The following is a 16080-nucleotide window of genomic DNA, read 5'->3' on the forward strand; positions in this document are numbered from 1 at the left end:
AAAGTTCCATCATATTTGGTTGGCTTCATAGTAAGAGGAGAAATGAAGAGAAATCATACAAACCTTTGTAGAAGTAAATAGTGTTACCCTTATTAATAACATTAGTAGCACCACATTTCTCTGCATAGGTGCTTTATCTGCAGTCACCATCAACTAGCTGATCTCTATTTTCTAGTGCAAATGCTAAAAAAAAGTCAATCTTATTGGTTTAGTTAATTGCAGAACTGTTTTGCTGACAGAAATGATATACAGACCACAATTAGGAAGCTGGACAATCAGGAAGTGGCTACACCAACTACTGGTTCTAGGATCACACCTCTTTAGCTGAGATCCTGGTGTCAGGAAGTTACTGCCAGAGCTATTGCCTGCAGGAACACCCTGACTTAGCTCTGACAGAAGCAGCTGCCAGAATTATTGGCTCTAGAGCCACTCTACACTTGTTAGATTCTCATCCACAAAAATAGATTCTCATACACAGCTTCTCCTCCTACTTATCTCCTAATTTAGGTCTCTTACATGTGTTTATCATTAGCAGAACCTAATTCCTACCCTGAACTAATTTTTAGTTTTCCAGCCTTTGCAGTACAAGAAGGTATACAAAAAGGAGGTTGGAACAGATGTTAAGCCAATCTACTATACCTGCCATAAACTATTATTATAATTGTACAGTTTAATTAAATGTGACCCAAAGTGAAAAAAATAAAAATACAAAAGAGCTGGGTTTTTTTTCTATGAAACCTAAACTGAATATGAAAGGCTCAGTAAAGATGAGTTGTTAAATAGCTGCTGTTGAATTAGAGGTAGGTAAAATAATTATAAAACGTCAGAAAATGTATAAAATCACAGAGGATCAAAAGGAGATCAAAAGGATCTCTAAGTTCTCACTCTTCCAAAGAAACTGAAACTGGAAATTATAAAGAATGAATTATCTTTATGGTTTATGTATAAAAGACAACAAAGAACTACAATTAGTAGGCTTACTCAAAGTAACCATCTTAGGCATTATATAAAAAAGATTAAATAAGTGCACATTTACATTAAGTCAAAGTCAAAAAATTTTAAAGTATTCTATGCATGTCTTATGATTCTCCACTTCATTGCCTCTTTCAATCTGCAGACCATCTATTAATCTAGAAAGAAAGAGGGTTTGTACTATATTTTATGCTAGGTACAATATAGTAAATCAAAAAAGTAACAGTGTTTCTGACCTCTTCCTGTTGACTATTTCATTGGATAAGATATTCCTGATAAAAAGTCTTTAAGAAAATAAATATTATCTTAAAATATAATATGATGCTTTACATTAAATTACTACATATCTATTCCTTTTAAGTTGTTACTTATGGTTTTTATTATTTTTCTATCTTACCACTTGCAGTATTACTTCAAAAGATATTTAACAAGCACTTAACTATAATCATAAAAATATATAAACAATAAAACTGAAATCTAGTCCAAATCTCTCATTTCATAGATTAAGAAACTGAGATCCAAACGTATGGACACTAAGGGGTGAAAGCGGGGTTGGGGGGGATGAATTGGGAGATTGGGATTGACATATATACACTAATATGTATAAAATAGATAACTAATAAAAAAAAGACTTATTTAAGTAACAGAAGACATGAAACAGATTTGAATTCTTGTTTTAATGATTTAATGTACATATACATAAGCAAGTGTTTGCAATCCAAAGTAAAAGTAATAAATGCCCTAACCAAGGTATAAAAATACTATAATGGAATGTGCAAAGATTTTTCAGAAAAGATCATATTTAAATCGGTTCCTAAGAATGTGTATAAGTTTAATGTATAGAGATGTGGGTGGTTTTCTCAGGCTGTTGGAAAATGTGAGCAGACAGAATGCTAAGAAAGTATGAGTGTTTGGAGAAATAAAGAATAATTTGCATGGAGGAAAAAAAAAAAAGAAACTGAGTTCCACCTCCTACAGTGTTGGTGGGAATGTAAGTTGGTACAGCCACTATGGAAAACAGTATGGAGGTTCCTCAGAAAACTAAAAATAGAATGAACCATATGATCCAGCAATCCCACTCCTGAGAATATACCCGGACAAAACTATAATTCTAAAAGATACATGCACCCCTATGTTGATAGCAGCACTATTCACAATAGTCAAAACATGGAAACAACCTAAATGTCCATCAACAGATGAATGAATAAAGATGTAGTACATATATACAGTGGAATACTACTCAGCCATAAAAAAGAATGAAATAATGCCATTTGCAGCAACATGGATGCAACCAGAGATTATGATACTAAGTGAAGTAAGTCAGAAAGAGAAAGACAAATACCATATGACATCACTTATATGTGGAATCTAAAATATGGCACAAATGAACCTATCTACAAAACAGAAACAGACTCATAGATGTAGAGAACAGACTTGTGGTTGCCAAGGGGGAGGGGGGAAAGAGAGGGATAGACTGGGAGTTCGGGGTTGGCAGATGCAAACTATTACACTTAGAGTGGATAAACAACAAGGTTCTAATGCATAGCACAGGGAACTATATTCAATATCCTGTGATAAACCATACTGGAAAATAATATACGAAAGAGGAATGTATATATGTGTAAAACCGAGTCTCTTTGCTGTACAGCAGAGATCGGCACAACATTGTAAATCAACTACACTTCAGTAAAAAAAAAAAAAAAAACTGAGTTCCAGGTAGATTAAAGTATTAATACCAGGAAAATCACCCAGCCAGTAACTGCAGTCCTGAAATTATAACTAATTATCATTAATAGGCAATAGAATTTTGGCCAAGATGACTTTCTAAAAGTTTTGATCTCTGAGGTGACAAAGACAAATCAAATACAATTCTAACCAGTCTTTGAATTGAATTTATCATTGATAGTAAGATGCACCATTCATACGATTAAAAATAAAAATTGCTGCTTATTAATCTTGACATGCCATTCACTATGGCTATATCCCAATTTTGTAGATCTTAAAATAGGGGAACGGGAAATAGTGTTAGGGAATCTTACAGTCGAGTAAGAGAGAAGATAGAGTAAGACAAATACAAACAATTAGAAAACATTCTAGACAACTGCCGGTACAACCTCTCTACATGCCTTCCCTCACCTGACAGACATTTTTCATCCTGCCTTCCCTCACCTGACAGACATTTTTCATCCTTAAGTCCAAGCTTCCTCAGTGAAGGTATCCACATCCCTGCCATGGTGTAGTGTTTCTTTTGGGGATTCATACAGAACAGTCTGATAACTAGAATTGTTGCTTCCCTTCTTCTGCTCCTACAATGAATCATATATATTCTTTCCAGAAAAATTTGGAATTTTCAAGTTCTAAATGCAATTGAATTCAATCCTTCAACAGTGCACCCTCCTCCTCTGCTTAAAACCCTTGAAGAGCCCCCTACGCCATCTGTAAGACAAGTTTAAATTCCTTAGCAGCGCATATAAGATCTTATATGATCTGCTCCCTTATGCCTAATTCCCCTATACAAATACGCTGAGATATAACCACAGTAAATGATCTGTATTTTAATAAACATACGATTTTTCATTTGATGAACTCCTACTCATTCTTAAAGACTCTGTTCAAACTTCATCCTCTCACTTAAGCCTTCTCTGATGTCTCCAGCCAGAGTGATACCTTCAACAATTACAATCTAATGTATATATTGGACATGTTATAGTTAACACCGTCTGCCATGCACAGACTTAAGTAATCCTTGACCATAACCCATGCTCTGGGGAATAGCGCAGGCTATTTTTTACAGAGGGAAGTCAATGATTAGACTAAAGTTTTGCATATTTCTCAAGGGCAGCCGTATCATACGCTGACTGGCATGAAGTGTTCTGAAAATAGAAGTGTTGGCCATTAGTAACCAACAAGAATGGGTACCTTCAGGATTTGACCTAAAGAACAGAGAGAATCAGCTTTTTGGTTGGAAGAATAGGAGCAGCTGCTATATGGAAAGGGGTGCCATTACTGAGGGGGACAATTAAGGCTGTATGAGACAACTGATAAGAGGAGCATATCCTCAGAGATGGTCCTAATTGTTTCCCAGTTCTAGCTGTATTCCATGTTCCTCCTTATCATACATTCCCATTTACTCAGAATGACCTGTTTCTATTTCTTGAAGCAAAAAGAGCCAAATATGAATATATGTATGTGTTTATGTTCTTAATATTTGCAATCATCCACTCAAAAAAATTTTTTTTAGCATTTAATATGTATCAAGCACTGTTCAAAGGTGTTAGGTATACAGTGGTAAACAGAATAAACAAGGGCCCTGCTCCATGAAGGATACATTCTAGTAGATAAGACAAATAATAACCAAGCAAATAAATAATTTCAGGTAGTAACAGGTACCACAAATAAAATTGGATAATAGAAAACAGAAAGTTGGGGAGGGAGGAACAGTGCTAGATAATGTGGTCAGGGAATGCCTGCCTGATTGAAGAGAAGGAGACAGTCCTGTGTAGGTCTGGAGAATAACATTCCAGGCAGAAGAAATAAGTAAAAGGTCTTCTAGTGGAAACTGGTTTGCCAGTTTTAAGAAAGCCAAAGTAAGACGGCCAGTGTGACTGGAGACTAGTCATCAAAGGAGGGTGTGGTAAGAGGCATATATGTATGTAAATATACAAACACAGACTTATTATAAACAGAGACATATACAGAAATCAGGGTAACTCTGAATTTATATAAGGTTATTAAAAAGAGAAATATTAAACTTTATAATGAAAGCTTAGGATTTGGGTGAACTTTTGGGGATGGTCTTCCTCACAGTATAATGGTGTAAATTAGCATCAGAACAGCAGGGTTTACCATGTAATTCCACAGATATCTTTTCACTCTCTCATTGGAAAATAGATCAAATATATTCACCTTTTGCTATTATATAAATAAAGTTTTGGGGTAGAGAATACCATTTTTGGACAAGTACTGAAAAATAATGGCTTTATTACTATTTTTATAAATATACACATGAACTCCTTCTTCCCAAATTTCAAATAGACTATATTGTGTTCATAGGCTATTATCAACATACACTAATGATATAATAATTAGGGATGGTGAAATCAAATCTAAAATTACAACTCTGATCTATATTATTGTTTATTATTCAATTATCATTGGTCAATAAGAACAAATCAATGAAAATAGTGCTAAAAACAATTCTATTTTATAATGCTATTGAAATCTTCTAAATCATAAATATTTAGTTTTAATCTTAAAAAGATAAATATATTAGACTATCATAAAACAAAAACTTACAAACTTAGTAAAATAAATAATATGTTAAATATAATTGTTTTAATTTATTAAATACTAACTTTATACTCTTATTGAAGTTTGCTGTTTCTGTGCTCTAAAGCTACATATATGCCTAAATAAAAAAGTAAAGACGGTTATAAATTTCAAAAAAGCTTTTTGGTGACAGTTGAACCAAAGACTAGTTAACAGATTGCGCAGCAAAAGATAGCTACATGTATCAGAGAAGAGTAAACTTTTTCTGTAAAGGACCAGATACCAAATATTCTAGGTTTTGTGAGCCATTCAGTCTCTGTCTCAACTATTCAACTCCATCATTGTAGAGCAAAAGCAGCCATAGACAATACACAAATGAACAAGTCTGGCCATGATCTAATAAACTTTTATTTACCAAAAGAGGTGGCAGGCCAGATTTGGCCCTCAAGCTGTAGTTTGTGAACCCCTGACAGATGCCGTTAAGTCTCTGTACTAGTTACTATACTTTGACTACAAGCAACAGTGATTTTTGTCTGTTTTATTCACTAATGTATTCCAGAAACTTGAATAGTGTTTGGTACTTAGTAAGTACTCAATAAATATTTGTGAATGATTGAATGAATGTTTTATTACCTCACCAAATATTAAATCTGAAGGCAAGTGGCTCTAGATTTGTTTCAGCAGTTCAATAATGTAATTTAAGGACCAAAGGCTTCCCCATCTTTCCCTTCTTCTAATCTCATTGTGTTTCTGATACATACTCTCATGGTTACAAAATGGCTATAGCAGCTTCAACATATATCACTTCCTAAAATGACAAGGAACAGGAAGGAGGTTAAGTTTTCTTCTTGCCAGTCTCTCTTTTTATCAGGGAGAAAAAGCTTTCCCAGAGGCTCTACAACAGACTCTCCCTTATACTTCACTGGGTACAAGTGAGTCACATGTTCATACTTAGACCAATTCCTGGCAAAAAGAAATGTGCACTGGTTTATAATCAAAGACTTATCACCTGAGATTGTGGAAGAAGCTCATCTCCACTGAGCACAATGCAACTGGAACAAAATCAGGGTTATATGAATTATGAAAGAAGGGAAAATAGCTCTTATGGAGGCAACAAATAATGTCTTTCATACCCTCAATAATAAAATAAAAATAATAACAATAAAAGGTAGTATTTCTTAGTGCCAGGAAGTGCTGTATATATATTCACTCATTTAATTATCTTATCCAATTTTCATCCTCTGGCAAGTTATGAGGAGGAAATATGATATTAAAGAAAAAATGAGACAAAAACAAAATAAAAAACACTATATTCTCAACATGAACTGAGTTTAAAGGAATAAACTAAAAATGGGAAGGATGATAAAATGAGTATCTTTTCACCTCTTCCTAAGTCTCATTTTATAAAATGACTTCATTATTTTCTATTTGTAATCAATTCCCAGAAAATACTCACCTATACACAAATGTATTAAAATGTTTCCAAAACCCAATAATGTGGAATTGCATACTATTGTATAATCCATGCCACTGCTAGCTTCCATTATTCAGACTTGACCATATTTAAGATATTTTCCTTAAAAATGATAAGCTCTTCTTGATTTTGCAGTCTTTAACAGCAATACTTAATTAAAAGCAGGATGTTGCCCTAAGGGCATAGAGTTCACTTTAAAACCTGATAACATTTCGAGTTACTAAAAGTGCCTTTTAATAAGCTCAGAATCCATTTTTCCCATTTCCCTATTATACTAAGAATAAATACATTCATGAGCCATGACTGCACTACTATTAAACAGGTAAAGGCAGATTTTTAAAAGACTGGTTTCAAAAGACCTGGACATAAAAGGAAGAGTATGGAGTCAAATATAGGAAACAACTAAATCATTAGCTCAACCATATAACACTGTATTATCTCCAATACATTAAAATACAAACTTAACTTACATACACTGGTGATTCAAAAGTCTTAGCAATAGTCTTTAATAGCAACATCATAGCCTTTTTAATAATTATTTTGAGAAAGAACAGTAAATCATAAAAAGTTAAAGTTAGAAAAACTTTCCCATGGGAAAAAACACAAATAAATGAGAAAAACTGAAAATCCAATTAAGAGATTTACATAGAAGAATGCAAACAAAGGAATGCCAAACTTAAAAAGAGCTTATCCTTTAAATGAATTTAAAACCAAAAAAAATGTATTTCTTCATTTTTTGGTTTTGTTTTGTAAGGCGACAACAAAAGATATATCAGGTCTCAGTCCAGTTGCATGACCTTTAAAAGTTAAACTTGGGATAGAATAAAACTCTGAACATTTTTAGAAGAAAATGTAAGAGAAGATCTTTATGACCACAGGCTGAGAGAGGATTTGTTAGACACAAAAACCAACAACCATAAGAAAGAAGACTGATATATTCAACTATCTCAAAATTAAAAAAAAAAAAAAAAGAAAAGAAAAGAAATTTCTGTTGATCAAAAATATCACAACCTGGGAACAGATATCTGAAACATACCTATTGTCTAGCATGTTGAATGAGCCATTGGCACTCATTATTCATTCCCATCCCTTTCCATATCCCAGCATCTTTCATAATGGCTGAAAGTCTAAAACTATGTTTCCCAGATGTCCTTGCAGCTGGTGTGGTGGATGGGATTAAAGTTTCACCAGTGACAGGCACTTGAAGGGGATATAGAAGGCAGAAGTGAGCTGAGAACATTCTTCTATAGGTACAGCAGATGGCAAGCAAAACTGATAGACATGAGTGTCTCTTGAAGTGAGTATCCCACGCCCCACTTTCCAGTGTCAAGTTTTCAACGCCATGGAAATGATGCTGTAGTGGTAGCTACAGAGATGGTGGCAGCAGCATAAATTCCTGGCCTCAGAATCTCAGCCTCTAAGGTATGACTCTAAAACCAATTATCTTACCTACATACATAGTACTTAACTGTAAGTGACTAAATCCCTTCTTGTTTGAAGTGCCTATGATGGTTACTGTTTACACTGATCAGCACACTAACAAATATTCAGAATACAGATTATATAAAGTACTTTGACAATTTACTAAGGAAAAGATAAAGAGAAAATGGGAAAAAGAAATGAACAAGCGTTTCATGAGAAAACCACATGGGTAAATAAATACGTGAAAAATGGTTAACCATATTGGTATTCAGGAAAATGTAAGTTAAAACCACAATGAAATACCATTTAGGACTCAAAATAACAAAAATTAAGAAACCTGGTAAGAGCAAGTGCTGATAAAATATACGAATCAATAAGAACTCATAAATATCACTGGTGGGAATGTAAATTGGTATAGCCAGTTTGGAAATTAGGTTGGCAATATATTGCAAAATTGAATATTCACATAGCCTATGACCCATCCCTGAAACTCTTCTGCTTATGCATGATATTGAGTGGGAAAAAAGTAAGTCTCAGAAGACTAAATAATACTATTTTGGGAAGTTTTTAAAAATGCAAAACTAAATAATATATCATTAGGAATACACATACCTACAAAAATTTTAAAAAGCAAGGGAACGATAAACAAAAATTCAAGACAGTATTAACTGCTGGCAGAGGGAAGGAGGGGCATGGGATAGGGAAGGAAAACATGGATAAGTGCACCAGTACTGATAACATTTTAGTTCTTAACTGGATGGTGGGTTGATAGGTTTCCGTTTTATCAGTATGTTTCCTAATATAATATATATTCTATACTATACTATTCATGATTGCTAATATTTATAAAGTGCTTATTATGTACCCTATTTTAAGCAATTACTTTATCCCTTACAGTCAGCTCTACGAAATAGGTTCTGCTATTATCTCCCACTTATAGATGAGGAAACCCTAAAGCACAAAGAGGTTAACTTGTCCAAGGTCATATAGCTAATAAGCAATGGAGCCAGGAGTCAAAAAGGAAATCAGGCCCCAGCGTCCACACTCATAACCAGTATACTCCATGAATAAAATACCAAATAACAATAATAAAAGTTACCTAAGACAACAATAAGATACTGAGTAGTTAATTGATCTACCTTTCATTTTCCTTGATGACATTTTCAAGTTGTAGTTTCATCTCACCCATCTGTTTCTGAAAGAATAAAATATGGTTGCAGAAAAACATTTTCCAGACAATTAGATTTATATTAAGTAGTTCATTCATAGGCAAGCAATCAGATTCTATAACACCAGTCTACAGATAAGAAATAATTATTCTTCACTTCTAACAAGCAATATTAAATATAGATATTTTAATGATACACAGAATGTAATAGAACATTTTGAATAGAATATAAGTAAAAATATTTTATATAACATATTAAGAAATATTTAAAAATGTAATTCCTATATTTAGAGATGTTTACAGGAAAAGAGATGTAAGATATTCCTTAATATGTCACTATAAAAGATATCCAATGGTCCCTAGACCTTGAATATATATCGTAATTCATCTTAGTTTAGGTGAAGTCCATGTAAGTGTTTGAATTTCAAAAAGTAAAATGTTAATGGCGAAAAAAGCAAATAAAGATCTTTTTTAGCAATAATTCATTCAGTCTCTGACTGACCACCTTTTTGAGTTGTATAAACTCTCTGCACTATACAAGGCTGCTACAGTAAACCAATGTGGTCACTAACACATACATTAGTAGGAAAGATGGTTAAAAAAAAAAATCACTAACTAAAATACCAATACAAATAAAATATATACTGTAAAGGGAATGAAATGAAGGTATTTTTAATTTTCTCTGAGGGGTTAAAGGGATTGTAAGATTTCAACAGGAAAGAAAGGGCATTTCAAGTAGGGTGAAATATGAGTAAAAGCAAAGAAGCAAGAAATATTAGATGACACAGGCATAGTCGTCAGTTCTCAGTAAGAGTAAACGAGCAAGTGGAGATCACGAAGGAGGCCATGTAAACTCATACTTCCAACAAAACTGCAATCAATTCATGATCTGTCCATTACTCTTGATTGGGTACCCCAGGCTAAAGGAGAAGAGCCAATCCTGGAGTGAACCTGGCAAGGGAAGGGTGGAACAGGCAATCCTCTAAACCTTTCTCTCTCCGTTTCAACTAGAGAAGCTCAAGGAAGCTTCCTCTAGGAAAACAGTGACAGCCAATTATAACTACAAAGCCGGCTTGAAAGGTGAACCTTTCCCAGGTCCCTGCTGTGCCTGAATCACAATTAAATCAAAATGAATGAATTCACTACCAGATAACTGAGAACTGACCACACATGGAGCCATGCAATGAGAGGTAAAACTGGAAAGGCAGGTGGCAGGTCTTGCTTGAATGCCATGCAGACTAAGAGGTTTGGATTTTATTGTAGCAATTATCCCCATTTTGTAATTATTTCTAAAAAAATCGATCTTTAAAAATTGCAAAAATGTCAGCGTATCTTGAAAAATATTATTCAAATAATTAGGTAGGATATATGCATTAACTAGGATTCAGGGTGGATCATTACAGTAACACTAAAGATTCTTTACTGTAAAATATTTCAAAACATTCAATCGTTGAAAGAAAACAAAAATTCAGCAGTACCTTTCTTATCAGCAAATTTTCCCCTATTATTTACATTTTCTGGAAGAAACTTTCATATAGAGAATTATTGTGAATATTTTCCTGCTTTCAAGATATACTATTTTTTGACTGGTCAATAAGATAAGTCTTAAGAACTATTGCTACTCAATAATATCTATGTGAGCAAGTGTTCTTAGAAGTAGCTGTCAACATCTTTTTTCTCTCTAAAAGTAGCAACTATTCTTGCCCCTTAGGCTTTCTGCTACAGCTTCCTCTCTCTTGAAATTAATCCAGTAATCACTCTTAGATGGAGAATGCCAAATGGAAAAATGAAGTTAAACACCTTAGTAAACTAGCTGATTAAAGACACATATGAATCAGATAAATTATAAAAAATTAAAATTTAAAACAGTTTAATTTCAAGATAACTAGATATTCCATTTTACAACAATCGAACCACATGTCATTATAGCAATTTTGAGAGAGTGAATTCAGCAGAAACTTTAGTCTCACTAGTCCTAAAAATAAAAGCAAAATACCATTTGTGCAAAAGAGAGCTTTCTGTTTTCTTTATCAATTAAAAAATTTAAACAGCTCATACAGCTCAACAGCAAAAAAACAACCACTCAATCAAAAAATGGGGGGAAGATCTAAATAGACATTTCTCCAAAGAAGACATGCAGATGGCCAACAGGCACATGAAATGATGCTCAACATCATTAATTATTAGAGAAATGCAAATCAAAACCACAGTGAAGTATCACCTCAGACTGGTCAGAATGGCCATCATCAAAAAGGCTACAAACAATACATACTGGAGAGGGCGTGGAGAAAACGGAACCTTCCTACACTGTTGGTGGGAATGTAAATTGGAAAACAGTATGGAGGTTCCTTAAAAAACTAAAAGCAGAGTTACCATATGATCCAGCAATCCCACTCCTGGGTATATATCCGGACAAGACAAAAACTCTAATTCAAAAAGATACATGCACCCCAATGTTCATAGCTGCACTATTTACAATAGCCAAGACTTGGAAGCAACCTAAGTGTCTATCAACACATGAATGGGTAAAAAAGATGTGGTGTACATATACACAATGGAATATTATTCAGCCATAAAGAATGAAATAATGCATTTGCAGCAACATGGATGATCCTAGAGATTATCATACTAAGTAAACTAAGTCAGACAGAGAAAAACAAATAACATATGATATCACTTATATGTAGAATCTAAAAAAAAAAAAACGATACAAATGAACTTACTTAAAACAGAAACAGACTTACAGAAGTAGAAAACAAACTTATGGTTACCAAAGGGGAAAAGAGGGGGCAGGGATAAATTAAGAGTTCGGGATTAACAGATACACACTACTATATATAAAACAGATAAACAACAAGGACCTACTGTATAGCACAGGGAACTAGATTCAATATCTTGTACTAACCTATAATGGAAAAGAATCTGAAAAAGAATACATATATATACACACACACACATATAAATGTGTATAACTGAATCACTTTGCTGTACACCAGAAAATAACACGTAAATTGATTACAGGTAAACATTTTCTTCTTTATCAATGTTTTTGTAAAGAAAGGGAGCCTATTTTTTTCTTTTTTTTATAAGAAAATATTACCAAAAGGTTGATAGCTATGATTTCATACCTGATAATATTTCAGCTGCCCATTTAGCTCTTCCAGATGCTTGTCATACTCAGTAATAAGAGGAACTAAAAAGCTAAAGAAAATTTCAAAGTTAAAAAGATGCATATTCTTTTTAATCTAGTTTAATAAATATGTAACATGAAATAAATTAAACATCAAAATTTTTACGTTAATTTTCTCCATAGCAATCAATACTTTGCCTTTTTCCTAAACCAGAGGTTCTCAACCTTAGCTCAATTAATATTTTAGGCTGAATAATTTTTTGTTGTTGGGGGCTGACCTGTGCACTGTAGGATGTTTAGTAGCATTCCTGGCCTCTACCCATTAGATGCCACTAGCACCCTTACCCTCCACAATTGTGACAAGCAAAAATGTTTCCAGACATTGTCAAATATCTGGGGAGGGAAGGGAAGCAAAATCACCCAGTTGAGAAGCACTATTATAGACAATAATACTGGCTTTTTTCTCCTTGTCAATTCAATGACAGATCATTTAAACCTAATTATAGCAGAATATAAAATAAACATTCCTAATACTAAAAAATTAACAATAATTAAATATAATTAAGAAAATAATATTTTTCTGGTAACTCAACCTTACCTTTGGTCAACTACTGAGTTTTCTACTGTGTCACCTGCAACTCCTTTGAAGACAGATTTCTATAACAGAAAATATTGCATCTTAAAATTTTGTTTTCTCACATCTTTCTAGTCAAAAGTGACAGTAGTTTAAAATTAAATACAAGTAAACATTTTATAACCTTAAATCTGTTACTGCAATTACAAAAGAGGGAAAGAGAGAAAAAAGTAATCTTAATTGATGCCGAAAAAGTATTCAGTAAATTTTAACACCCATACATAATCAGACTCTTGGCAAAATAGAAATAGGAAGAAATTTCTCAATTGATAAAGAACATCTACTAAAAACCTACATCAATTACTATTCTTCATAGTGGAACATCAGAAGCACTGCACGAAATTCAGTAATAATACAAGGCTGCTCACTATCACTGCTAAAATTCAGCATTGTACTAAAGGTTCCAATCAGTGGAATCTGCTGCAGGAACAGGGGGTTGGAGACCTAAAGGCTGAAAAGGAACATACAATACTATTCTCATTTACAGACAATTTGACCATTTACCTAGAAATCTCTCTCTATAATCTACCAATTATTAGGACTAAGAACAGAGTACACCAAGTCACCAGATAGAAGATCAAACATAAAAAAAACAGCTGCTTTCCCAAATACCAGCAATAATCAGAAAATGTGATAGGAAAAAATATGGCATTCACTACTATAAGAAAAGGTAGTACTTGAGAATAAAACAAAAAAAATGTTGCAATAACTTTAATAAAATATTAACTTTACTGAAGGACATAAAGGATCTAAATAAACAGGGTTCTATAACATATTCATATGTGGAACAGTCAGTATTATAAGTGTATTAATTTCTTAAAATTCACTGCAGGTACAATGCAATTCCAAAAAAGAAATCGAATAGAATAATTTATGAAACTTGATCTTAAACAGATTGTAAAGTTCCTATGTTTGAGTAAATGTGCAAGAATAGCCAAGATAATCTGGCCAAAAAAAAAAAAAAAAAAAAAAGACAGGGAGAAGATGGCAGAAGAGTAGGACGCAGAGATCACCTTCCTCCACACAGATACATCAGAAATACATCTACACATGGAACTGCTCCTATAGAACACCCACTGAATGCTGGCAGAAGACGTCAGACCTCCCAAAAGGCAAGAAACTCCCCCACGTACCTGGGTAGGGCAAAAGAAAAAAGAAAACATAGAGACAAAAGAATAGGGACAGGACCTGCACCAGTGGGAGGGAGCTGTGAAGGAGGAAAGGTTTCCACACACTAGGAAGCCCCTTCGTGGGCGGAGACTGCGGGGGACAGAGAGTGCCTCTGAGGTGGGAGAGCCAACTTCAGGACACTGGTCCACAAGAGACTTCTCAGCTACACGTAATACCAAACGGCAAAAATCTCCCAGAGATCTCCATCTCAACACCAAGACCCAGCTTCACTCAACGACCAGCAAGCTACAGTGCTGCACACCCTATGCTAAACAACTAGCAAGACAGGAACACAGCTCCATCCATTAGCAGAGAGGCTGCCGAAAATCATAATAAGGCCACAGACACCCCAAAACACACCACCAGACGTGGACGTGCCCACCAGAAAGACAAGATCCAGCCTCATCCACCAGAACACAGGCACTAGTCTCCTCCACCAGGAAGCCTACACAACCCACTGAACCAACCTTAGCCACTGGGGACAGATACCAAAAACAACAGGAACTACGAACCTGCAGCCTGCGAAAAGGAGACCCCAAACACAGTAAGATAAGCAAAATGAGATGACAGAAAAACACACAGCAGATGAAGGAGCAAGGTAAAAACCCACCAGACCAAACAAATGAAGAGGAAATAGGCAGTCTACCTGAAAAAGAATTCAGAATAATGATAGTAAAGATGGTACAAAATCTTGGAAATAGAATGGAGAAAATACAAGAAACGTTTAACAAGGACCTAGAAGAACTAAAGAGCAAATAAACAATGATGAACAAAACAATAAATGAAATTTAAAATTCTCTAGAAGGAATCAATAGCAGAATAACTGGGGCAGAAGAACGGATAAGTGACCTGGAAGATAAAATAGTGGAAATAACTACTGCAGAGCAGAATAAAGAAAAAAGAATGAAAAGAATTGAGGACAGTCTCAGAGACCTCTGGGAAAACATTAAACGCACCAACATTCGAATTATACGGGTCCCAGAAGAAAAAGAGAAAAAGAAAGGGACTGAGAAAATATTTGAAGAGATTATAGTTGAAAACTTCCCTAATATGGGAAAGGAAATAGTTAATCAAGTCCTGGAAGCACAGAGAGTCCCATACAGGAAAAATCCAAAGAGAAACACGCCAAGACACATATTAATCAAACTATCAAAAATTAAATATAAAGAAAACATATTAAAAGCAGCAAGGGAAAAACAACAAATAACACACAAGGGAATCCCCATAAGGTTAACAGCTGATCTTTCAGCAGAAACTCTGCAAGCCAGAAGGGAGGGGCAGGACATATTTAAAGTGATGAAAGGGGAAAACCTACAACCAAGATTACTCTACCCAGCAAGGATCTCATTCAGATTTGATGGAGAAATTAAAACCTTTACAGACAAGCAAAAGCTGAGAGAGTTAAGCACCACCAAACCAGCTTTACAACAAATGCTAAAGGAACTTCTCTAGGCAAGAAACACAAGAGAAGGAAAACACCTACAATAACAAACCCAAAATATTTAAGAAAATGGGAATAGGAACATACATATCGATAACTACCTTAAATGTAAATGGATTAAATGCTCCCACCAAAAGACACAGACTGGCTGAATGGATACAAAAACAAGACCCGTATATATGCTGTCTACAAGAGACCCACTTCAGACCTAGGGACACATACAGACTGAAAGTGAGGGGATGGAAAAAGATATTCCATGCAAATGGAAATCAAAAGAAAGCTGGAGTAGCAATTCTCACATCAGAAAAAATTGACTTTAAAATAAAGACTATTACAAGAGACAAAGAAGGACACTATATAATGATCAAGGGATCGATCCAAGAAGATATAACAATTGTAA

At 34.2% G+C, this 16080-nt stretch overlaps 1 protein-coding gene across 2 annotated transcripts in view; it reads right to left on the minus strand.

Annotated features, from left to right (window-relative positions):
- SCLT1 (sodium channel and clathrin linker 1) overlaps window positions 1-16080 on the minus strand; it is a 247538-nt gene that overhangs the window by 169038 nt on the left and 62420 nt on the right. For both annotated transcript variants that reach the window (XM_059924260.1, XM_059924259.1), the window contains exons 3-5: window positions 13034-13092; window positions 12434-12506; window positions 9277-9332 (exon numbers count right to left, since the gene is read on the minus strand). In XM_059924260.1, the coding sequence (XP_059780243.1) occupies window positions 9277-9332; window positions 12434-12506; window positions 13034-13092 (188 nt within the window). The remainder of the gene's footprint in view (window positions 1-9276; window positions 9333-12433; window positions 12507-13033; window positions 13093-16080) is intronic.

This window comes from Balaenoptera ricei, chromosome 5 (assembly GCF_028023285.1).
Source record: "Balaenoptera ricei isolate mBalRic1 chromosome 5, mBalRic1.hap2, whole genome shotgun sequence".
Lineage (NCBI taxonomy): Eukaryota > Metazoa > Chordata > Mammalia > Artiodactyla > Balaenopteridae > Balaenoptera > Balaenoptera ricei.